Source organism: Mercenaria mercenaria, chromosome 4 (genome assembly GCF_021730395.1).
Source record: "Mercenaria mercenaria strain notata chromosome 4, MADL_Memer_1, whole genome shotgun sequence".
Taxonomy (NCBI): Eukaryota; Metazoa; Mollusca; class Bivalvia; order Venerida; family Veneridae; genus Mercenaria; species Mercenaria mercenaria.
This window is the reverse complement of record NC_069364.1, coordinates 32,421,530-32,447,930: the sequence shown is the minus strand read 5'-3', so window position 1 is coordinate 32,447,930 and position 26,401 is coordinate 32,421,530. Positions and strand designations below refer to the sequence as shown.

The window sequence follows — 26,401 nt, the reverse complement described above, 5'->3', positions numbered from 1 at the left end:
TAAGACCATTTCTCATTAAACTAATTTTGTTTTAGAAGCTAACATGTATTTTAAATGTAGTTTTAAAGGTACAAATTGTAACTGCATGCTCACCGATGTTTGTTTTTAGTAAGATAACGCCGAATCACGCTCTGACACGAGCTCACGCGAGATTACAGCCAGTTGCCATTCTGTGTATTTTATACTTCTTTGGTCTGGGTAAACAAAACTCAGTACAAAATGTATATATATATTGCAATTTGTTTTATGGGTCATTCTGGCTATTTATTTAAAACAAAAACAATTAGCTTCAGTTAAACATCAGAAACGTCATCTGTGACTCTGTGATAAAATATCAGCATATTTCATACATGGTATTTAACAGAAACATTCACAATAATATCTTGTAGTCTGTATCCACTATCCATCACATTACTGTACAATTATCTTATCTGCTGGATTCCTTATTTTACATGATGGTGTGATTCTACTTCCTTCAACTTCTGGTGATAGCTGAAAATAAAAAAGTTATCTCAAGATTCTTACAAAAAAAAAGAAGAGGGAAATAGTTTGTCAAACATGTTCATGTAAAATTAATTAACAAGAACAGTTACTGTCTAATGACAGGATGCTCAGCAACAGTGAAATCATTAATAGTTGTGGCGGACTAATTTAAAGTAATTTTCATGAACTTTGTGGTCAAGTCTGTCCAAAAGAGTATTATATCCCAAGAAACAAGTACAATTCCCATTTAATTTATTCTCAAAGTTGAAATCCATGGATTCATACACCGGTACCCACGTACAGGTAATTGGCTCTTTGGCCCAAACCACAAAGTTTCATGCACTTGGTATTAGAAGATTTCACAGCACTGAAAACCTTTCCACAATACTAGTTTATAAACTACAGCTTTACATTTTTTCTTAGTTAAAGAGGGGCGGGGGGGGGGGGGGGGGCATAATTTTAACCTGGCTCTGAAAGGTCATTTCATCATAGACTGATGAAGAGGTTGAAACCATTTAGTACAATATTTCCTGAGGAAATGATTCATCAAAATTAAGAAGGGGCAAATTCCAAAGTGTAAGCCAGAGTAAAGATAGCTTCCATGTAATACAAAAAGCTGTTGTAAGGTTTGAAAATGATTGGTCAAGTAGCTTCTTATTTGTTTATTTTGAGTTTAGCCCTGTTATTCAACAGTATAATTTCTGCAATTATGTAACAGCAGGTAGTTAACCCAACAAATGTTCCTGGATTCTGTGCCAGTACCAACCTGTTCTTTTCAAGTAACTGCCACATCTTGACATGAATTGCTTACATGCAATATTTTTATAATGTATTTATGTTAACCTTTACCCTGCTAAATTACTACAATGGACTGGTCCATAATTCAATTTGGGCAGAACCATTCATCATTTGAAGGGGTGTTTACTGAAAATTTACTGACTGAATAGCAAATAGTGCAGACCATGATCAGACTGCACGGATGTGCAGGCTGATCTTGGTCTGCACTGGTCGCAAAGGCAGAAACACTTGCCGCCAGCAGGCTAAAGGTTAACTAAATTGTGTCCATAAGACACTGGTGTACCCACTTTCTGTCACAGTACAGTTACATCTCTGTCACAGTACAGTTATATCTTACTTATTGACAATGCAGGACTGAACAAACTTTCGATATTTGGAATGAAGACAAGAAAACGTTTCACGTAACAAAAAAACATTAAATTTTTATTTTTTTGATGGGGGTGGGGGGAAGTGTCCGGGGGGTAAATAAATCTAATGCCAAATCAAACCCAAGGTACATAACTTCACATGCTGAACAACATTCCTATATGTATAAGTTCCTCAACTCCAGGTCAAATAATTTTCAAGATACGTATGACTAAATCTTTAAAGGTGTTAATGCATATTTTTTGACAAAGTTGAGGTATATAAATCTGCTCTTGCAGAGTACATGCTCTATGTCTCTAGATAAAATACTTTTTGAGACATATGCAAATGCAACGAAAACTTTAAGGTCTTTACCCTTTAGCTTGCTGGCGGCAAGTGATTGTGCTTTTGCTCATGGTCTACATTGTTTGCTATCTATTCAGTAAATTTACAGTAAACACCCCTTTGAATGGTAAGTGGTACTGCCCAAACTGAATGATGGACCAGTCCTTTATAGAAATTTAGCAGGGTAAAGGTTAAAGGGCCATTAGTTTCATACGTTTCTTGATATTGTCTCTTAATTAGTATCACATCATCATCCCCATTCTGCATGCATCATCCCCTCACTCCACACCCTCCCCACTCATCATCCCCCTCCTGCCTGCATCATCCCCTCACTCCTCCATACCCTCCCCACTCATCATCCCCATCCTGCCTGCATCATCCCCTCACTCCTCCACACCCTCCCCACTCATCATCCCCATCCTGCCTGCATCATCCCCTCACTCCTCCGCATCCTCCCCACTCATCAACCCCATCCTGCCTGCACCATCCCCTCACTCCTCCACACCCTCCCCACTCATCATCCCTATCCTGCCTGCATCATCCCCTCACTCCTCCACACCCTCCCCACTCATCATCCCCATCCTGCCTGCATCATTCCCTCACTCCTCTACGTCCTCCCCACTCATCATCCCCCTCCTGCCTGCATCATCCCCTCACTCCTCTACACCCTCCCACTAATCATCCCCATCTTGCCTGCATCATCCCCTCACTCCTCCACACCCTCTCAACTCATCATCCCCTCACTCCTCCACACCCTCCCCACTCATCATCCCCATCCCGCCTGCATCATCCCCTCACTCCTCCACACCCTCCTAACTCATCATCCCCATCCTGCCTGCATCATCCCCTCACTCCTCCACACCCTCCTAACTCATCATCCCCATCCCGCCTGCATCATCCCCTCACTCCTCCACACCCTCCTAACTCATCATCCCCATCCCGCCTGCATCGTCCCCTCACTCCTCCACACCCTCCCCACTCATCATCCCTATCCTGCCTGCATCATCCCCTCACTCCTCCACACCCTCCCCACTCATCATCCCCATCCTGCCTGCATCATCCCCTCACTCCTCCACACCCTCCCCACTCATCATCCCCCTCCTGCCTGCATCATCCCCTCACTCCTCCACACCCTCCCCACTAATCATCCCCATCCTGCCTGCATCATCCCCTCACTCCTCCACACCCCCCCAACTCATCATCCCCATCCTGCCTGCATCATCCCCTCACTCCTCCACACCCTCCCAACTCATCATCCCCTCACTCCTCCACACCCTCCCCACTCATCATCCCCATCCCGCCTGCATCATCCCCTCACTCCTCCACACCCTCCTAACTCATCATCCCCATCCCGCCTGTATCTTCCCCTCACTCCTTCACACCTTCCTAACTCATCATCCCCATCCTGCCTGCATCATCCCCTCACTCCTCAACACCCTCCAATCTCACCATCCCCATCCTGCCTGCGTAATCCCCTCACTCCTCCACACCCTCCTAACTCATAAAAATCTAGTTTTTGGTATTGTGTCTTAGATTCCTGTCTCATCATTCTCCCCTTCCTCCTCCACATCCCCACACCCACAAAAACTTGTATTCATTTAGTGAAAACTTTAAATTCTTCTTGTCAGAAAACACTGACCCTTTTTGAATTTACACAGATATTTTCTTTTCATGACCCTCTACCAACACAGTTCAAGCAAGCTGTGAAATTGGGGAGTGATCTAGGGCCAACATGCCCCTCTTGTTGAGATAGATGTGGCACAAACATCTAATAAGCCTTTTATGCATGATCCTGTCAAGGACCATAACACTGGTATTACTGAGTGAAATCCCAAACTATGCAGACTTAACAATCTTATGAGGTTTGATGACTATAGCAAATACATTTGAAGACTAGAAAATGCTTTTGTAAAAAGCGCATGTCTCCCCCATTGCAAAGTCCTATAGGCAAGAAGTCAATAGGGGTCAGGAGCGAAAGTCAAAGAGACACTGATGGTTGGCTGCAATAGGGATCATCTACTTTGCATGTCAAATCATCCCGCTAAATTTCAACACTCTTGGCCTAGTGGTTCTCAAGTCACTGTTCAGGCTTCTGTGACCTTGACCTTTGATCAAGTAACCTCAAAATAAATAGGGGTCATCTACTCTGCATGTCCAATCATCCTATTAAGTTTCAACATTGTAGGTCAAGTGGTTCTCAAGTTATTTCCAAAAAAATGATTTTACATGAACAGGTCACTGTGACCTTGACCTTTAAAAGACTGACCTCAAAATCAATAGGGGTCATCTACTCTGCATGTTCAATCATCCTATGAAGTTTCAACATTCTGGGTCAAGTGGTTCTCAAGTTATTGATCGGAACTGGTTATCAATGTTCAGGCCCCTGTGACCTTGACCTTTAACTGAGTGACCCCAAAAACAATAGGGGTCATTTACTCTGCATGAACAATCATCCTATGAAGTTTCAACATTCTGGGTCGAGAGGTTCTCAAGTTATTGACTGGAAATTGTTTTCCATGTTCAGGCCCCTGTGGCCTTGACCTTTAACAGAGTGACCCTTAAATTGTTAGGGGTCATCTACTCTGCATGACCAATCATCCTATGAAGTTTCATCATTCTGGGTCAAGTGGTTCTCAAGTTACTGACCGGAAATGGTTTTCAATGTTCAGGCCCCTGTGACCTTGACCTTTCATGGAGTGACCCCAAAATCGATAGGGGTCATCTACTTTGCATGTACAATCATTCTATGAAGTTTCAACATTCTGGGTCAAGTGGTTCTCAAGTTACTGACCGGAAATGGTTTTCAATGTTCAGGCCCCTGTGACCTTGACCTTTAATGGAGTGACCCCAAAATCGATAGGGGTCATCTACTTTGCATGTACAATCATCCTATGAAGTTTCAACATTCTGGTTCAAGTGGTTCTCTAGTTATTGATCGGAAATGGTTGTCCATGTTCAGGCCCCTGTGACCTTGACCTTTGACAGAGTGACCCCAAAATCAATAGGGGTCATCTACTCTTCATGACCAATCATCCTATGAAGTTTCAACATTCTGGGTCAAGTGGTTCTCAAGTTACTGACCGGAAATGGTTTTCAATGTTCGGGCCCCTGTGACCTTGACCTTTAATGGAGTGACCCCAAAATCGATAGGGGTCATCTACTTTGCATGTACAATCATTCTATGAAGTTTCAACATTCTGGGTCAAGTGGTTCTCTAGTTATTGATCGGAAATGGTTTTCCATGTTCAGGCCCCTGTGACCTTGACCTTTGATGGAGTGACCCCAAAATCAATAGGGGTCATCTACTCTTCATGACCAATCATCCTACGAAGTTTCAACATTCTGGGTCAAGTGGTTCTCTAGTTATTGATCGGAAATGGTTTTCCATGTTCGGGCCCCTGTGACCTTGACCTTTGACGGAGTGACCCCAAAAACAATAGGGGTCGTCTACTCCAGCAGCCCTACAACCCTATGAAGTTTGAAGATTCTAGGTCAAACGGTTCTCCAGTTATTGCTTGGAAATGAAGTGTGACGGACGGAAGGACGGACGAAGGACGGACAGGGCAAAAACAATGTCTCCTGGGGGAGACATAATAAGCATGAGACAAACTTGGATGGATGGACAAACAGACGAATGGACAAGTTTTGGAAGGCACCAAAAGAGCACAACATTGAAAGCTAAAAATACAGTTTTATGTACCTTGTCTTGTAGGATTTGTCTTGTCCACATGATGCCAAACACAATCATGTGAAGTTTGAAAGTAGTTGACCTAGTAGTTATTTATGTTGAAAAACTTGATTACATACCAAACTTTTGATGCAGAGGCCTTTACAAATGAAAGGGTGCCAACAAAAGCTCTACTATTTGAAAAAAATTGAAATAGTTAAACTAGAAAGACTAGCTTACAAGATATCAGCAAGTATGTAACAATCATATACCATTGTAACATTCCAGGAAATATTGCCAATAAACAAAAGTACTAGAAACTTTAACATTTAGCATTATTAGACCTCTTATCTATGCCACAAATAGGTTTTGTGTTTATATTCCCTGATATAATAAATCTTTGTGCCTTTAAGCCCAACAAAAATGCAAGTAACTGTATTCTGCCAATTACAGTAGACACTGTACCTACAATTAAATAACAAGAGTTGTCTAATGACAGCCCACTCTACTATTTGAAGTCCTTCAACCTAATACTAGCTTACATACACTGACAAGATATGAAAATGCAACAAATGTATGCCTGAATATATATTTTTACTACAAAAAAGCACCACCTTGAAATGTTCAACACAAACACATCTCGATACTCTATGCCCATTGTGTTCAAATTTAATCATCACAACAGACCGTAAAATTAACAAGAGCTGTTGGAGGACAGCAACGCTCGACTATTCAACAGCCTTGTCAATTGAATGAATACAAAAGTCGAAAAAGGGGCATAATTTTGTAAAAATGGGAAAAAGGGTTATGGAACCTTCACAGTGCTTATCAGCTCATAAAGTGAACAAGTGCGTGAAGTTTCAATCCTTTCCCATAAGTGGATAATGAAATACCAGCTTACATACAAAAACTTAACCAAAAACTGCTAAGTCGATAAAGGGGCATAATTTTGAAAAAATTGCAAAGTAGAGTTATGGGACCTATACAGTGCATGTCAGATCATGACAGTGAACAAGTGTGTGAAGTTTCCATCCATTCCCATTAGTGTGTACTGAGATACCAGCTTACATACAAAACCTTAACCAAGAATTTCTAAGTTGAAAAGGGGGCATAATTTCATAAAAAAGCAAAACAGAGTTATGGAACCTGTGCAATGTAGGTCAGTTTATCACAGTGAACAAGTGTGTGAAGTTTCAATCCATTCCCACAAGTCGTTACTGAGATACCAGCTTACATACAAAACCTTAACCAAGAATTTCTAAGTTGAAAAGGGGACATAATTTTGCAAAAAAGCAAAATAGAGTTATGGAACCTGTGCAATGTAGGTCAGTTTATCACAGTGAATAAGTGTGTGAAGTTTCAAACTGTTCCTACAAGTGGTTACTGAGATACCAGCTTACATACAAAACCTTAACCAAGAATTTCTAAGTCGAAAAAGGGGCATAATTTTGTAAAAAAGCAAATTAGAGTTATGGAACCTGTGCAGTGTAGGTCAGTGTATCACAGTGAATAAATGTGTGAAGTTTCAATCCATTCCCACAAGTGGTTACTGAGATACCAGCTTACATACAAAACCAAATCGGGACGCCGACACGGACGCCAACGCATGGGTGAGTCCAATAGCTCTACTATTCTATGAATAGTCGAGCTAACAAAAAGGATATAAAGTATCGAGATGTGTATGTGTTAAACATTCCAAGGTGACGCTTTTTGTAGTAAAAATATATTCAGACATGTATGTTGCGTTTTCATATCTCGTCAGTATACTCAAGGTTTAGTAACATTTTCTAAGATGAACAAGGGGCATAAATTTGGTAAAATGTAAGCCAAGTTATGAAACTTGCCGAGTGAGGTCATCCCATGTTGCAAAAGACGTATGGAGAATCTGAAAACATTTGCTCAAGTAATTCCTGAAAAAGCTGCTTGCATGCAAAACTCACAAAATTTCTAAGTTGAAAAGGGGGCATATTTTGAAAGCATTTTGCCTAGTAGTTGTGAGTAACCAGCTTACCTGAACCTGTATTCTGAAATGTTTAGTTGAAAAGGGGGCACAATGTCTAGTCATGCAGAAATTTAAGCAAAGTATTTTGTCATCCTACAAATGCAAAACAAATTAAGCCCATGTACAAGCTGATGATGCACACACAATTACATGGACACACTTGGTTGCAAAATGTTTTGTATATCTGCAGCAAAATATCTGGGTAGACATGCAATAAATCTGCTAAACAATCTATGTAACACAGTAACAGCGGTAATGACAATTCTTGCATCATTTCTGCCATTACCACTTACCTACTACTCTTCTGACGTCTTCAACAGAAAAAAACAGCTGGTAGTAAATTGATATAACACCATACTTTCTTTAAAAGTTTTTTTTTTCTACTTCAGAATCAACCTATACACTAAAGTTGAGAACAACAAGAATGTTGTCAACAGTGTATGATACATACCCCTTGCAAATGCTTGATCTGAATAACGATGTCAGTCAGGATAATAATTTAGGTAGAAACAAGATAATAGTAAAACCAATGGATGCTCCCCAAGGTATGATTACTACATATTAAAAGAATAAAGGTCAATTTCATTGACAGCAAACAAACCTTGTCTTAGAAGTGAAGCTTCCAAAGAATTTTCTAAGAACTCCACTTTAAGTATTTCTTGAGAAAAAGCACAAGACATTCGCATCTCCTCTTGAGAGTGAAGCTTCATATGAATTTGCACTGATGTATGGCCTTTGACCGCCCCTAAGTGTGACCTTGACCTTGAAGCGAGCCATCCGAAACATGCGCTCTGCACGTTGTCTCAATGTGGTGAACATTTGTGCCAAGTTTCTTCGAAATCCTTCAAGGGGTTCAAGAGTTACAGAGCAGACACGAAATTGCTAAAGGACAGACGGACACTGGTGTCATAACATACCGGTAATACGCCCCCTTGAGGCGTATAATAATCAAAAGGCAATAACTCACTGAAAAATTATCCGACGAAACATGAAGATAATATGTGCACCTCTTATTGGGAGTGAAGCTTCCTATGAAGTTTGGCTAACTTACAGCAAGTGGTCTGGACAAAATATAGTGCTGTAGTATATTAATGCTGAATAGTCAAAGAGCAATCACTGAACCAGAACATGAAGACAATAATTGATCTCCTCTTCGCTGAAATCCAGCCAATAATTATTAGAAATGCTCCCTATAAGGATGATGCTGTAGTTTACTTTAGTTGAATAATTCAAGGGGCAGAACTGAATGCAAAATCATCTGATTGGAAAATGAAGACAATATGCACATTTCCTCTGAAGACTGAAGCTTCCTAAGAAGTCCGGCTGAATTCAAGCCAGTGGTTGTTGAGGAATACTCCAGACAAGAAATGTTGAATAGCCAAACTCGGTGAAAAACCATCTGACCAGAACATGAAGATAAAATGCCAATCTCCTCTTATGTGTGAAGCTTCCTATTTAGTTTCCATGCATTCCACCAAATGGTTGCTAAGGAATATTTCAGACAAAAAATGGTGCTATAGTATTCAGTAGTGTTAAATAACTGAAGGGCAATTACTCAGTGAAAAGACGTCTGACCATAACATGAAGTAGATATGTGCATCTCCTCTCGGAGTGAAGCTCACTATGAAATGGTTGCTGAGGAATATTACAGACAAGAAATGGTGCTATAGTATACTACTGAATGTGTTTAATTTTGCGGATACTTTATTTCGTGATTTTCAATATTTCAAGACCAAAATCTGCCAAAATAAAACTCTTTAACATATTCTAGTGGTATTGAAAAATAGCTATATTTAAATATGAGAACACCATTAAAAGGGAAAACCCACTTTACTAGTATAAGATAAGATATATTCATACAAGAGTACCATATTCTTTCACAGATTTTTCTGCTCATATTTACTTGTACTATAATTCACACACTGGATATTAAACATTTATTTCCCTTTAAAACAGACATCAACTGATGAAAGCAAAAGCAATGATAATTGTTAACCTTTATATTCATAATTCAAGTACATAAGTTTAATGATGGATTTATTTTGGCTCTCTCGAACAAAACTGCCAATACAGCCAAAATAAAACTACCGCCAAAATTAGTACATTTACAGTAATGTTAAATAATCAAAGAACAATAACTCAGCGAAAAATCATCTGACAGGAAAATGAAGATAATACGTGCATCTCCTCTTGAGAGTGAAGCATAACTCAAAACCTAATGATCAGATATAAAAGTCCAGACAAAATGTGCCATTCTACTTCACCTTGATGATGTACCAGTATATTAAGTTTCATTTGAATAAGGAATAAAACTGTAGGAGTTGAGTACAGAAGGTCTAGGTGTAGTTACGAAAGTGTTTAGTCTAATAAAGGGGTACTGCTCAAAAGTCACTGAATATAAAATTCTAAATAATATTCACATGTTTGTTCACTTCATTTTATGATTATACCAAGCTCCATTTGATCTGTACAGAAACTGCAGGACATGAGTACACAAGGTATAGATGAAGTTGCACAGCATTCATACAGAAAATCAGAGACAAAATTCAAGTACTTTTCAATTTTTTTTTCTGTTTCTTTTTTTAATTTGATTTATTCCACATTTAAAGCAAGCTGCTGACAAAATATTTTTCCGTGAATTCTTTGTTACACGCGAGCACTTTTTTCAATTTCTATATTTTCTGTTAGGTCTTTGTCATTTTCAAGGAGTTCTCAAGGACTAACATCAAATTCAAGGCCTGTGCAAATCCTTGTTGTATTAATGTGGAATCCAGGAAAGGGGCATCACTAAAGACACCTCAGACATGAAAGTCCTTGCAGTATTGTGCAAGTCCACTTCATGTTGATGTTCAACAAGTTTCTTGAATTGTATGGAAACTGTAGCAGTCAAGTACAAAAGAATGTTTGACAAATGGAATGATGGACAAATGGACAGTTCCAACAGTATATGTTTCTTTGACACTTGTGGCATAAAAACATTTTGACTGTGGTTTTACATGTGACTATCAGAGTTAAATGTGATAAACTACAGGGTAACAGGCACACCCTCTTAATGCACACCATAGATTCTAGCAGTCTTTTCCTTTACATTCTTTCTATAATAACCACATTCCTGAAAAGTGAAATTAAAAGGATGGAATAAAGTGGTTATTATTCCTATTAAACAGGTTCTGCAATCAAAGGTCAAAACTAGCCGGATATATGGAAACAAAACCCTTGATTTAGAATACTTACTTGTATATTCTAGCCAACTGGTATAACCCTGTTGCTGCCACAAAAATATTTACACAGAAAAGATTCCAGTTCTTTGGTGTTATCACAAGAGAATAACGAGACCAGATCAAACCTAAAATTATACAATATGACAAGGTGTTCAATCATATCCAAATAAAAGAACAAAAATATAACAGAAAATATTCCAACTGATGTTGATGAGTTTATCAGTCCTTTCATACTACCACATACCTTTCATACTACCACATTCTTGGCTTTTTTTCTTTTATATCTAGCAACATATTGACAGCCCTTTATTTCCTTATCATAATAATTTGACAGACTCTATTTTAGGCATGCACTATTGGTTCCTAGTCCTAAAGCTTTAACTTGTCACCTCAGTACAGTAGAGGATAACTGCACTGACATAAAGAAGTACATGTACTTGCTACTTCTTGAGGTAAGATTATGGAATTGTTACAAGGTCCTTTTTCGACACTTAAACATAAAACTTTCTTTGCTTTCCTTTTCCCCTATATTTGTCTCATAACGTTTTTTCAAAACCTTTATCATAGAATGATATTCAGGTGGTAAGATGACAGCTCAAGAAAAGACACAAACCTAAGTAAAAGACATTGACAAACCTGTAGCAGCTAAGGCTGATGACTGTGTTACACTGAGTTTTTCTGCCGGTCTAGACATGTCACCAATACCAGCAATAACGAGACACTGAAATACAACAAGAGCTGTCTAATGACAGTATGCTCAACTACCTTTATTTGAAGCCCCTCCTGGTTCAAAATGGTCACTTCAAGATGCTGAAGATGTATGAAAAGTATGAAAGTGTTCAGAAACTTCTTTACTACATGCAAAATTTTCACCAAAATTTCTAACTTAAAAATGGGCATAATTTAGCCAAAATGTAAGCCAGAGTTTTAAGTTCATCTCATGATGCCAAAGGCATGTATAGAATCTACAAACATTTGGTCAAATAATTTCTGAGAAACATGCTTACATGCATAACTTCTACAAAATATCTATGTAAAAAGGGGCATGATTTTAACAAAATGAAAGCTAGTGTTGTGTTACATGTCCTGTGACGTTGATTTAGGCTGCTGAAGACTTGTGATGTTTTAAAGCATTTTACCATGTAATTTTTGAGAAACCTACATACATGCCAAACTTTACCAAACATTTCTAAGTTAAAAAGGAGTATAATGCTGGCATAATAAAAGCTAGAGGTTATCTCACAATGTCTCATAATGTTAAAGAACATGCTTAATTACACTTTTGTGACACTTCATTGCCAATGTACGGGTGACAACAAAAGCTCTCATATTTGAAAAATTTCAGAGTCAAGATTAAAATCAAGTTTTTCAGCATACTGCCTGGCCAGCAAGCACAGTATTGGCAGCATCTCAACACCAGCATTAAAGTATCAATGAGAGAAACATTCTTGAAGTTAATAATAATGACAAAAAACTATCACTCCATTCTCTCCCTATTCATTTCATGTGTGGCAGTTGAGAACAAATTAGTCCTGGTGAGAATTCAAAAATGTTAATAGGTTGACTGGATGCTTTTCATTTATATAAGTTATATGTTGTTTAAACTAGATGTGTGTCCATAGTACACAGGTGCCCCCACTCCTGCCACTGTACATGGTTTAATGACTCAGGTTAAACAATTTTTAAGATGTTTGCAACACAAACTTTTAAGAACCTTATGTGTATTTTTTTCACTTAGTTGGCCATAACTCTGGCCTAGCTGAGTAAAATCCTAAAGAGAACACTTCATAGGCTATAAAACAATCCTCTAATGTTTTATGATTCTAGGTCAAGTACATTTTAACATTTTAACATACATGTTTCACAAACTGTTTTTTTTTTAGTAAGTCTGGACAAGAAGTCTGGTCTTGTGTAGTGAAATAATGTCTGTAGGTAAAATATTTTCGGAGCTACGCACGACAAAACATTAAAATGACAATTTTTTCCTAGGTCAGGGGCCATAACTCCTACAATACTGAATGAATCCGGACGCAAAACCCCAGGTGTACAACTGCACATGCTGACCAATATTCCTGTAAACTTTGGTGACTCTAGGTCAAATACTTTTGGAGCTACACGCGACACAACATTAAAATGACCAATTTTTAACTAAGTCAGGGGCCATAACTCCTACATGACTGAATGAATCCAGATGCAAAACCCCAGGTGCACAACTGCACATGCTGACCAACATTCCTGTAAACTTTGGTGACTCTAGGTCAAATACTTTTGGAGCTACGCGCGACACAACATTAAAATGACCAATATCTAACCAAGTCAGTGGCCATAACTCCTATATGACTGAATGAATCCGGACGCGAAACCCTAGGTGCACAACTGCACATGCTGACCAACATTCCTGTAAAGTTTTGTGACTCTACGTGAAATACTTTTGGTGCTACGCGCGACACAACATTAAAATGACCAATTTTTAACTAAGACAGGGGCCATAACTCCTACATGACTGAATGAATCCAGATGCAAAACCCCAGGTGCACAACTGCACATGCTGACCAACATTCCTGTAAACTTTGGTGACTCTAGGTCAAATACTTTTGGAGCTACGCGTGACACAACATTTAAATGACCAATTTCTAACCAAGTCAGTGGCCATAACTCCTATATGACTGAATGAATCCGGACGCGAAACCCCAGGTGCACAACTACACATGCTGACCAACACTCCTGTAAAGTTTTGTGACTCTACGTCAAATACTTTTGGAGCTAGGCGCCACACAACATTCTCGGAAGGACGGACGGACAGACAAGAGCAAATCTTTATGCCCCCACCACTCATGGGGAGGCACAAAACCCCCATCACTCATGGGGGGGGGGGCACAAAAATGGTGCTAAATCCAACATACATCTGTACAAACTCCTTAAGACTGAAGAAGACTCCAGTTGTTTTTCTTATATTATCAGTAATAAATGGAGTAATATTGTATACAGAATACAGAAAGACAGAAAGTATTATGCATATTTGTATGCTTTACTTATTAATATATGGTCTAAATATGAACTAGGAACACTTCAGGCTCTTCTCAACAAATATCAGTAAGTATGTCTTTTCTTCTACCACTGATTTGTTATATAAATGCCAGGGGCGAACATGGATCTAATTCTATGTTGGTTTTCTCATGGCGCGGCTCATTTGTCTTTTGTACAACAACAGCTTGTAATGCAGTCTGCACTACCTGCTTTACTCAGACTTGATTGCCAGTCGTATCCAATCTGCCAGATTACAATGTATCTGGAATATGTCACAACCTTTGTCAAAATGGTAAATTTCAAAACCACAATAGCCTAGTTGTTAACAACTGTAGATTATCATAAGATAGACATGGCTATTTTACTGAAGAAACTAGAACTGTCACAGGAGTGACTTATACCCCACAATACGGTCTTGTCACAGAAGAATGGCAACCATAAGAAATTTTAAAAACACTTAGAATAATCTAAAACGTAAAAAAAACTTAATATTTTAAAAAAAAATTTCACTCATCTTTGGAGTACTTCATCCTGGGCTAAGTAATACTAGTATACGTGCCCAGGATGAGGGATGAGGTAAATATAAAAATCTCGAATATTAGAGACACGCTAAAAATGAATACAAAAAAGTGTCTTACCGACACATGTTACCACAGAAAAAATGTATTTCCTTTTCACATAGGACTAATAATAAAAAAGTACTGAAAATCTAAAAATAGAATTACTAAAAGTAGACTAATTTCTTGGAATTTAAGGGGAAGTAACTCAGTACAAAAGTTAAAACAAGAGGACCATGATGGTCCTGAATCGCTCACCTCTTCCCACATGATCCAGTTTTGAGTATGACGTCGTTTTTTCTATTATTTGACATAGTGAGCTAGTTTTTGAGCTCATGTGACCCTGTTTTGAACTTGACCTAGATATTATAAAGATAAAAATTCTGACCAATTTTCATGAAGATCCATTGAAAAATATGGTCTCTAGAGAGGTCACAAGGTTTTTCTATTATTTGACCTATTGACCTAGTTTTTTAAGGCACGTGACCCAGTTTCAAACTTGACCTAGATATCATCAAGGTGAACATTCTGACCAATTTTCATGAAGATCCATTCAAGGGTATGGCCTCTAGAGAGGTCACAAGGTTTTTCTATTTCAAGACCTACTGACCTAGTTTTTGATCGCAGTTGACCCAGTTTCAAACTTGACCTAGATATCATCAAGATAAACATTCAGACCAACTTTCATACAGATCCCATGAAAAATATGGCCTTTAGAGAGGTCACAACGTTTTTTCATTATTTGACCTACTGACCTACTTTTTGAAGGCACGTGACCCACTTTCGAACTTGACTTAGATATCATCAAGGTGAACATTCTGACCAATTTTTATGAATATCCATTCACAAGTATGGCCTCTAGAGAGGTCACAAGGTTTTTTTATTTTTAGACCTACTGACCTAGTTTTTGACCGCACATGACCCTGTTTCGAATTTGACCTAGATATCATCAAGATGAACATTTAGACCAACTTTCATGAAGATCCATTGAAAAATATGGCCTTTAGAGAGGTCACAAGGTTTTTCTATTATTTGACCTACTGACCTAGTTTTTGACGGCACGTGACCCACTTTCAAATTTGACCTAGATATCATCAAAATGAACATTCAGACCAACTTTCATACAGGAAAATATGGCCTCTAGTTAGGTCACAAGGTTTCTCTATTATTTGACCTACTGACCTAGTTTTTGATGGCACGTGACCCACTTTCGAACTTGACTTAGATATCATCAAGGTGAACATTCTGACAAATTTTCATGAAGATTTCATGAAATATATGGCCTCTAGAGAGGTCACAAGGTTTTTCTATTTTTAGACCTACTGACCTAGTTTTTGACCGCATGTGACCCAGTTTCGAACTTGACCTAGATATCATCAAGATGACCATTCAGACCAACTTTCACACAGATCCCATGAAAAATATGGCCTCTAGAGAGGTCACAAGGTTTTTCTCTTTTTTCGACCTACTGACCTAGTTTTTGACGGCACGTGACCCACTTTCGAATTTGACCTAGATATCATCAAGGTGAACGTTCTGACCAATTTTCATGAAGATCTTGTGAAATATATGGCCTCTAGAAAGGTCACAAGGTTTTTCTATTTTTAGACCTACTGACCTAGTTTTTGACCGCACGTGACCCAGTTTCGAACTTGACCTAGAAATCATCAAGATGAACATTCAGACCAACTTTCATACAGATCCCATGAAAAATATGGCCTTTAGAGAGGTCACAAGGTTTTTCTATTATTTGACCTACTGACCTAGTTTTTGAAGGCACGTGACCCAGTTTCGATCTTGACCTAGATATCATCAAGGTGAACGTTCTGACCAACTTTCATGAAGATCTTGTGAAATATATGGCCTCTAGAGAGGTCACAAGGTTTTTCTATTTTTAGACCTACTGACCTAGTTTTTGACCGCACGTGACCCAGTTTCAAACTTGACCTAGATATCATCAAGATGAACATTCTGACCAATTTTCATGAAGATCCATTGAAAATTATGGTCTCTAGAGAGGTCACAAGGTTTTTCTATTTTTAGACCTACTGACCTAGTTTTTGACCGCACGTGACCCAGTTTCGAACTTGACCTAGATATCATCAAGATGAACATTCTGACCAACTTTCATAAAGATCCCATGAAAAATGTGACCTCTAGAGTGGTCACAAGCAAAAGTTTACGGTCGGACGGACGCACGGACGGACGGACGGACGGACGGACGACGGACGACGGACACCGCGCGATCACAAAAGCTCACCTTGTCACTTTGTGACAGGTGAGCTAAAAAGGTTACTTCCCTTTGGCTCTAAGCCAATCAGAATGATTTAAGTTAATTCTACCAATTCAATTCCTTATTTATTTCATATCAATAACAAAACATTCAGACCTCATTTTCAGCACTTTAGAGCATTTCAATGATATGAAAACCATATATGGTCATTTAGTATAACATGTCTTCTTATCAAAAATAGAACAAGAGGACCATGATGGTCCTGAATCGCTCACCTGTCCCCACATGAACTGAGTATGACGTCGTTTTTTCTATTATTTGACATAGTGACCTAGTTTTTGAGCTCATGTGACCTAGTTCTGAACTTGACCTAGATATCATCAAGATAAAAATTCTGACCAATTTTCATGAAGATCCATTGAAAAGTATGGCCTCTAGAGAGGTCACAAGGTTTTGCTATTATTTTACATAATGACCTAGTTTTTAAAGGCACGTGACCCAGTTTTGTACCTGACCTAGATATCATCAAGGTGAACATTCTCACCAATTTTCATGAAGACCTTGTGAAAAATATGGCCTCCAAAGAGGTCACACGGTTTTTCTATTTTTAGACCTACTGACCTAGATTTTGGACCAGACGTGACCCAGTTTCGACCTTGGCCTAGATATTATCAAGATGAACATTCTGACCAATTTTCATGCAGATCCCATGAAAAATATGACCTCTGGAGAGGTCACAAGGATTTTCTATTATTTGACCTACTGACCTAGTTTTTGACCACCATTGACCCAGTTTCGAACTTGACCTAGATATCATCAAGATGAACATTCTGGTCAATTTTCATGCAAATCCCATGAAAAATACGACCTCTACATAGGTCACAAGGATTTTCTGTTATTTGACCTACTGACCTAGTTTTGAAATGGACGTGACCCAGTTTCGAGCCTGACCTAGATATCATCAAGATGAACATTCTGACCATTTTTCATGCAGATCCATTGAAAAATATGACCTCTAGAGAGGTCACAAGGATTTTCTATTATTTGACCTACTGACCTAGTTTTTGACCGCAGTTGACCCAGTTTCGAAATTGGCCTAGATATTATCAAGATGAACATTCTGACCTATTTTCATGCAGATCCCATGAAAAATATGACCTCTAGAGAGGTCACAAGGTTTTTCTATTATTTGACCTACTGACCTAGTTTTGGATCGGACGTGACCCAGTTTCGAACTTGACCTAGATATCATCAAGGTGAACATTCTCAACAATTTTCATGAAGATCCATTGAAAAATATGGCCTCTAGAGAGGTCACAAGGTTTTTCTATTTTTAGACCTACTGACCTAGTTTTTGACTGTACGTGACCCAGTTTCGAACTTGACCTAGATATCATCAAGTTGAACATTCTGACCAACTTTCATAAAGATCCCATGAAAAATGTAACCTCTAGAGTGGTCACAAGCGAAAGTTTACGCACGCACGAACGCACGCACGCACGCACGGACGACGGACCCTGCGCGATCACAAAAGCTCACCTTGTCACTATGTGACAGGTGAGCTAAAAATATTGACATGTTATGTTGAATATTAGAAAAATAATCTGTTCTGAGAAACATCACCCTCTAAAAATGCCCCCATGAAAACAGCCATTTAGCAGTTACGCGTAGGTAGACATTTTTCGCAAAGAATAAAAATTATTCCAAGAAATTTACAATGAAAATGGTCTAAATCTATTCTCAATACTATAAGCAATAAACATAAGCCAAAAATTTAACTGTCACCTCCTCATGTCACTCATTATACCAGATTTCATCCATAGCATGGAACTACATTTTGGACTACTTCACATGTAACACTGAGTAGTCACTTCCGGTTTGGTGTAATCCGTCCTTTAGTGAAAATGCATCAAAATTAACCTTAAATTCTAAGTAAAAGGGGGCATAATTCATGAAAAGTTGGTGTCAGAGTTATGCACCTTGTGTCACATGATGTGGGTGATAAGGTGGAACATCTATTTTAAGTTTGAATCAAATCCATTTATCCAAGTAGTAATAACTGAGATATAGTGAAAATGCATCAGAATTAACCTTAAATTCTAAGTAAAAGGGGGCATAATTCATGAAAATTGGGGTCAGAGTTATGCACCTTGTGTCACATGATGTGGGTGATAAGGTGGATAATCTATTTTAAGTTTGAATCAAATCCATTTAGTAATAACTGAGATATAGATTTCGGGACGCGACGCGACAAAACTGACTCCTATATAGCCCCACCCCCCGCCCCTCCCGCAAACATGTTTGGTGGTGGTATGATAAATACATTTTATACAAGCTTTAAGGATTAAATAAAAAAAACGTTCATCAGAGGCCTACCTGTTAAGGATACAACAAATATACATACCCATTTCATAGTGGGGGCCCAGAAGAAAATTGTCTTTGGTCCTGCAATTAAAATAAGACTTTTTACTTTTCTATTAAAACTTAATACATGTATTCAAAAACTATTTCAAAACTAGGTAGGAAAGCACATTTTTTATTTTAAACTATCGCTCACCTGTTAAACTTGCGGCCTTGGAACCTTCAAGATAAACATTCTGACCAAGTTTCATGAAGATAGGGTCTTAAATGTGGCTTAGAGTGTTAACAAGCTTTTCCTTTGATTTAAGTGGTAACCGTAGTCCTAGTTTTTGAACCCACATGACCCAGTTTCGAACTTGGCCTAGGACTCATCATGATAAACATTCTTATAAAGTTTCATGAAGATAGGGTCATAAATATGGCCTCTAGTGTTAATAAACTTTTCCTTTGATCTGAGCGTGTGACCTAGTTTTTAAACGTTTTGAACTTGGCATAGGAATCATCAAGATAAACATTCTGACCAAGTATCATGAAGATAGGGTCATAAATGTGGCCTCTAGGGTGTTATGTTAACAAGGTTTTCCTTTGATTTGACCCGTTGACCTAGTTTTTGACCCCACATGACCCAGTTTCAAACCTGGCCTAAAGATCATCAAGATAAACATTCTGTACAAGTCTGTATCAAATTAAAGCATAAATGAAACCTCTATATGGCTGAATGAGCCAGAACAGAAAATTTTGCCCCTGTCAGAGGCAGTTACTCTAGAATCCATGATGGAATCTGGCAGGTTTTCTGATTTCAAGATGAACCAAGATCCTATTGTGACTTACATTGTGTGTAAGTGTGGTTAAAATTGAATGTAAAATGTCACTTCTATCTTGTTCATAAGGAAAAAAAGTAACAAATTTTGGCTCTTTCAGGTGTCAATAGAACAGGGGCTGTTACTCCGGAACCTATGATTGGATCTGAAAGATTCATCATGAAATCCAAGTTCTATTATTGTGAAAGACATTTGGCAAGTTTGTATCAGATCAAACCATAAATGAAGTCTTTATGTGGCTGCAAAGGCCAAAACAGCAATTTTTGGCCCTTAAGGGGCCTTTACTCTGGAACCCATGATGGGATCTTGCCAGTTTTCAAAACAGACCAAGATATAATGCCAATACAAGCTGTGTGCCAGTTTGATTAAAATTGGTTAAAAAATGTGGTCTCTATCATGTTCACGAGAAATTGTGAACGGACGAAGGACGGATGATGAACGAAGGGTGATCACAAAAGCTTACCTTGTCACTACGCGACAGGTGAGCTAAAAACACAGCATACTTTGAGTTGAAAACAATCTTTTGTGTTAAACACAATATCAAATGACACTATTTTACAATACACAGCATTTTAATTCTCCTCTTTACCCCTGACTAGAGAGGCAAAAAAAGAGTGAAAAATCAAAAAGTGATCTTCTTAGTGGAGTTACTGGGTCATCTGGGATTGAAATAGGTGGTCTTACAAGTGACAACTTCACAAGTGGGGTGGTCTTTTTAACAGGGACTGACACCACTGAAATATAGAAATGATTTTGATCATAATAATGAGGTGGTCTTAATCTAGGGGTGGTCTTAATGCGGTTCCATTGCAGGCAGGAAGATATTTGAAATAACAATCATGCATAACAGTGGATACTCATAACAGGAATCATTAAAACAAGAGCACTGCCTGCAGGTGCCATCGCCTGTCTGCAAGTGCTGGACAGTATGTAAGAAAAGAGTTATAGTTTAAAATTTCTAAGTATAAAAAGGGCCATAATTCATACAAAATGCAGATTAGAGTTATGGTTCTTGGCCTACATAGTCAGCTAATGATGATAGACAAGATGTTAGTGTGCAAAGTTTCAAAGCTGTAGCTCTTATAGTTCTTGAGAAAAGGTGGACCTAAACAAAAAATTTAACCAGGAAACTCAAATTTCCTAAGTACAAAAAGGGCCATTATTCTTACCAAATGCAAATCAGAGTTATGGTTCTTGGCCTACACAGTCACCTAACGATGATAAACAAGTGGCAAAGTTTCAAAGCGGTAGCTCTTATAGTTTTTGAGAAAAGGTGAACCTAAACAAAAAATTTAACCAAGAAACTCAAATTTTCTAAGTACAAAACGGGTCATTATTCTGACAAAATGCAAATCAGAGTTATGGTTCTTGGCCTATACAGTCACCTAATGATGATAAACAAGTGTACAAAGTTCCAAAGCTGTAGCTCTTATAGTTTTTGAGTAAAGGTGGACCCAAACAAAAAATTTAACCATAAACTCATATTTTCTATCAAAGTACAAAAAGGGCCATAATTTTGATAAAATGCATATCAGAGTTATGGTTCTTTGCCTTCATAGTCACATAATGTTGATAAACAAGTGTGCAAAGTTTCAAAGCTATGCTCTTACAGTTTTTGAGAAAAGGTGGACCTGAACAAAAATTTTAACCCACGCCAACACTAACAATCAAGTGACTACAACACCTCATATATTTTTTCAAAAATCAGATGAGCTAAAAATGACAAACAATATTTTGCAGCAGAGGGTGTTAAATGTTCAAAAAAACAAGGGCTGTCCGTAAGACAGCCAAGCTCGACTATTCGAAATATTGTCCCAGAAGCAGGAAAATATTACCCAAAAAGGTTAAATATCAAAAGAGTTTTAAGTTCAAAAGGGGACATAATTTGACCAAAATGCATATCAGAGTTATGGGATTTGCTGCTATCAACTAGTTTTATAACCCCAAAGCACATGTGAAGTTTCAATTCAATATCTGCATTAGTTTTGGAGATAGTACATAAAATTGTAACTTGCATGTAAAACTTTAACCAGAATTTTCTAAGTCCAAAAGGGGGCATAATTTGCTCAAAATACATGTCAGAGTTATGGGACCTAACCAAGTGAGGTTGGTAATTGATCTAGAAAAAGAAAAAATAAGTTTCAAATCTATATCCCTTTTAGTAATAGCTGTATGTACTTGCACGCAGAACTTTAACCAGGATTTTCTAAGTCCAAAAGGGGGCATAATTTGGCCAAAATGAAGGTCAGAGTTATGGGACTTGCTGCTATCAACTAGATTTATAACCCCGAAGACACATGTGAAGTTTCAATTCAATATCTGCATTAGTTTTGGAGATAGTAACTTGCATGTAAAACTTTAACCAGAATTTTCTAAGTCCAAAAGGGGGCATAATTTGCTCAAAATACATGTCAGAGTTATGGGACTTGACCCAGTGAGGTTGGTAATTGACCTAGAAAAAGAAAAAATAAGTTTCAAAGCTATAAGCCTTTAAATGATAGCTGTATGTACATGTACTTGCATGCAAAAACTTAACCAAGGTGTGATGCCGACGCCAGGGTGAGTAGAATAGTCCAGCTAAAAATGGGGGGGGGGGGGGGGGAGGATATCACAAAGACCCTTCCCACTCGGAAGGTCTTTTCACCCCAAGACATCCAAAGAAACCCCAAAACACCCAAAGACATCTAGAATATTGATTTATTTGTATAATTTATTAAATATATATATAAAAGACATGTTTATACAGATAAAATAACCTTTAGAATAGGTTTGTTCAAGGAAATACATCTAAGAACATCAGCTGAAATGAAATTATCAATGTTAAAGAGAGGTAAAGCCAACATTAATACTATGTGAATTACATATGGAGTTGTTTCCCTTGGATATGGTCATCCTGCGAATGCCTGATGCCCTTACAGTTAAAAACATTTTACATTTTTTTTTGCTCAAATTTACTAACAAATTTTACAAACACAGTAACTTCTGAATAGAAGGGAAATAACTGGAACAGAATGTAATAATGCCTAAAGCTTTATTACATTTATATAAGCTTTTGGATTGTTCCCCTTGAATTATTATGTTCTACAGTTTCCGTTTCTACGATTAAAAATAAATGAAAATTATCACCATTTACTTCAAAATCTGTTATTATTTGATACTAAACTATAGGATAATTATTGTCTTTTAGGTGTCTTGGGATGTCTTTGGGTGTTTTGGGATGAAAAGACTCTCCCCTTCCCGCTAGCAGGAGGGGATTACCTCCCCCCACACCCTCTGCCCATGTCGCTGCTTTGCAAGTCAATGTGCCCATTTACCAGGTGTCGCTATGCGTGTATCAATATTCATGACTGAAGCACTGATATCACAGCAATAACAAAATACTAAAATGCTAGCATTTTCTGACAGAGCTATATTGTGCGTATCTATCAAGTTTCATGCTTTCAGCAGGAGAGCTAGGCAATATGCCTTAAATCATGCTCTTGCAACCAACCTTACTTATCTCCAGGGCTCCTGATATTTTTTTTGGCCTATGAGTATTTACTCATCATAACTTTTTGTGAACAGTCAGGGGTGTAACTGTTTTAAGTTATGTAACCTATTTCAGTTACTTTTTCAAGCATTTTATAACCTGTATTAGTTATAAAATATAGTTAACTCAGGTAAGTTATTAAAAAAAAGTCTTTTTGCTGTTCTCACAAAGTAACCTTTAAAGTGAAATTAGTAGCAAACTGTGGTTAATCAAATTCTCTTTTAGTCTAAGCATGACCTGATAAGCATAATGGGATATTAATAATTTTATAGCTTTAAAACATACATGCCATAATTTTTCTGGACATTTCCAGGATTCTGAGTTAAAATTTCCGGGATTTTTACCTTTGTCCGGGACATACACCATGACATTGGTATTTGTCTGTTTCATGCAAAAATATCATAATATTACATGTAGTTTCCTGAGATAAACATTGTTCACTCACTTTTAACTATAAGCATAATTTACTGCAAATGTCGTCTAGCTTTCTAAGGGAGGTAAATACGGGTAATACACATCTATAGTTCGGCATGTGAATTTATTGCGTTCCCCAGGTGAGCAGAATTAGGAGACTTACTATATACGAAGACAACCTGGTCATCGTGTTTGAGATTCTAGCTAATTTGGTATCATTCTAAAGCTTAAACGTTTATCTAATAATTAAATTGAATCCTTAAAGGAATAAAATAATTCTTGTAGATAAAATCTACCATATAAAATATTTGGAGTCGGGTCAATTTTCATGGGTCGGTCGGCAAAGGCATTCAACATTTCAATTTAGAATATGTGTGACAATCGATCTAGATCTTAAATGATTACAACCATTCAAAATAATTATCATTTAATTGACCGTTTTCAGTAATCTCTTCCATAAAGGCTACATGTAGCTTTACCACCAACGTGCTAAAAACAACAAGATTTTCGACTATTGTTCCTAATTTAAGTATCATAAAACTGTTATTGATTGCATAATCCTGTCAGTTCTTAATCAGGGTCATCATAATAACTGAATGTAACTTAATCAGTGTCATCAAAGATCGTCGCTTAATCAAAGCGGGCTTAATCAACACGTGTCCAGCTCGAGGGCATGAAACTGATATTGGATAATTAGGAATAAACAATGTGACACCGGGGACTGCTAAAATTCAACAACTTATAGACAAAAAGCAAGTTTTATGGGGGATTATTTTTATTTGTTCCTGTATTTTTATTTTTCCAGGACATTTCAACACTGTCCGGGACACCGGGAAGAGTATGTAATTTCCAGGACAATCCGGGCTATCACATTTATGTTTAAAACGTTTGCGTAAAACTTCATCAGCCTTGCGTAAAAATTTTTACTGCATAGCTGGAAAGATAAAAGGTCAAGGATTCAGGAAATAATTGCATTAGTCTCATTCAAAATGAGGAATTGGCACAGGAGGGCTTTGTAATATTTCATGATAACTGAAACAAGTTATGAAAGTTTAAGCAATAACTCAAACGGGTTATAAACTGTGATAACTTGAAACAGTTACACCCCTGACTGGTGAATGGTAAAATCGATAAATAGCGATATGATGCTCAAGCTGAGAGACCTGTTAGTCAAAATAATTTGATGTTCAGATTGTTTTGTATTTGTGACGGGCAATCTAAACGTCAAAACTTTGAAGGACCAAAATAATGGAGGATAAATCACAGTACACTGTCATTTAAAGTTATTGGTTTTATCACTTATGCATATAGCCTGTAGACACGTCAAACGCTAATTGTGTACAGTACAAACATAGGATTGAATCACTAGAAAATTCGTAATTTTAGATATTATTTGATAAGTTTTACATAAATCAATGAGGAATTGAATCCTCTTCCGAAACATGTAAGTTTTATTTGAATTTATGGCCAATTCATGAAATAAATGGCATTTAAACCTACAGCATGTAAAACATCGGCAGCCATGAAAATTTCATCGGAAATTGCTTCCACTATTTTGGTCTTTCGAGTGTTTGTCGCGAGTGGGGATATTGCCCATATAAAAAAAAATATCTCAGTATTTCCTAGGATTGCATCAAATTAGTTGGACTAAGAGGCCTGTCTGCACTATGTCTCATATGTGTAATGTTCTGAGCCCCATCCCCATCCCTCCACCCACTCTGCCAGGTTTGAGTTCAGTATGGCTGCAAGTTTTTCTCACCCTATCATCTATGTAAATGAAGTTTCTCAAAAGACAGTGGCTACGATTATGGTACCGTTATCCTAGCCTCCGATTCTAGGATTATGGAAGTTCCGTATTCCTAGACACACCTAGGCTGAATTACGGTACCCGGTACCGTAACCTTATGTAGGTGTGTCTACCGTAATCCAAAGAGCTATAAAAATAAATAGATCGGCCACTTGAAAGGCATATAGAGCAAATCTCGCCAACATCCCGTGACAACTGAATGAGATCTCGTTTACCGGAAGTGACGCGTTCTCCACGCGCCATTTTGTATGCGAAAGCAATTATTCATCGATAAATTAATTATCACCGTATGACCACGCTTCTTTTGATGGTAAGAAACGTGTACTGTGTGTCTTAAGACTATTTTACATTAAACTAATGTTGTTTTAGAAGCTAACATGTGTTTTAGATGTAGTTTTAAAGGTACAAATTGTAACTCCATCAGTCCATGCTTGTCGATGTTTGTTTTTACTAAGATAACGCCGATTCACACTCTGACATGAGATCACGCGAGATTACAGCCAGTTGCCATTCTGTGTATTTTATACTTCTTTGCGTAATCGTAGCCACTGCCTTCTCAAAAATCTATCCGAATTCTGTTCTACTTAGGTACATTTATGCATCGAAATTCTGTTAAGTCTTAAATTTAACACCACCTGCTGGATGATTCCATGTCGACTGTAAACCTGCCGGAACAAACTTATCTGCTACCCTGATCACGTTTCGATACAAAAAAGACATAACTCTCCAAAGTGACCCTGAGATCAAAAAGCGGAAGTAAATAAAATGTTGTTGTTGTATTCGCGAACTGT

General features: G+C 37.8%; 1 protein-coding gene across 1 annotated transcript; it reads right to left on the bottom strand.

Annotated features, from left to right (window-relative positions):
• Positions 1–224: 224 nt before the first annotated feature.
• Positions 225–26,401, bottom strand: LOC123551406 (uncharacterized). Its single transcript, XM_045340325.2, has 5 exons — positions 26,246–26,401; positions 19,083–19,123; positions 11,498–11,582; positions 10,875–10,986; positions 225–492 (listed from the first exon to the last, which is right to left on the bottom strand). Exons 1-5 carry the CDS (start codon positions 26,328–26,330, stop codon positions 444–446), a joined length of 372 nt encoding a protein of 123 aa, XP_045196260.1. The 5' UTR covers positions 26,331–26,401; the 3' UTR covers positions 225–443.

Bases quoted from the DNA above. Each gene is read 5' to 3' on its own strand.
- LOC123551406 (XM_045340325.2), bottom strand. From the start codon at position 26,330: ATGTCTTTTTTGTATCGAAACGTGATCAGGGTAGCAGATAAGTTTGTT. The intron at 19,124-26,245 runs GTGGTGTTAAAT...TTTTAATTGCAG, and splicing joins GACATGGAATCATCCAGCAG to GACCAAAGACAATTTTCTTC. The intron at 493-10,874 runs GTAAGTATTCTA...TTTTATTTTCAG, and splicing joins CAGTTGGCTAGAATATACAA to CTATCACCAGAAGTTGAAGG.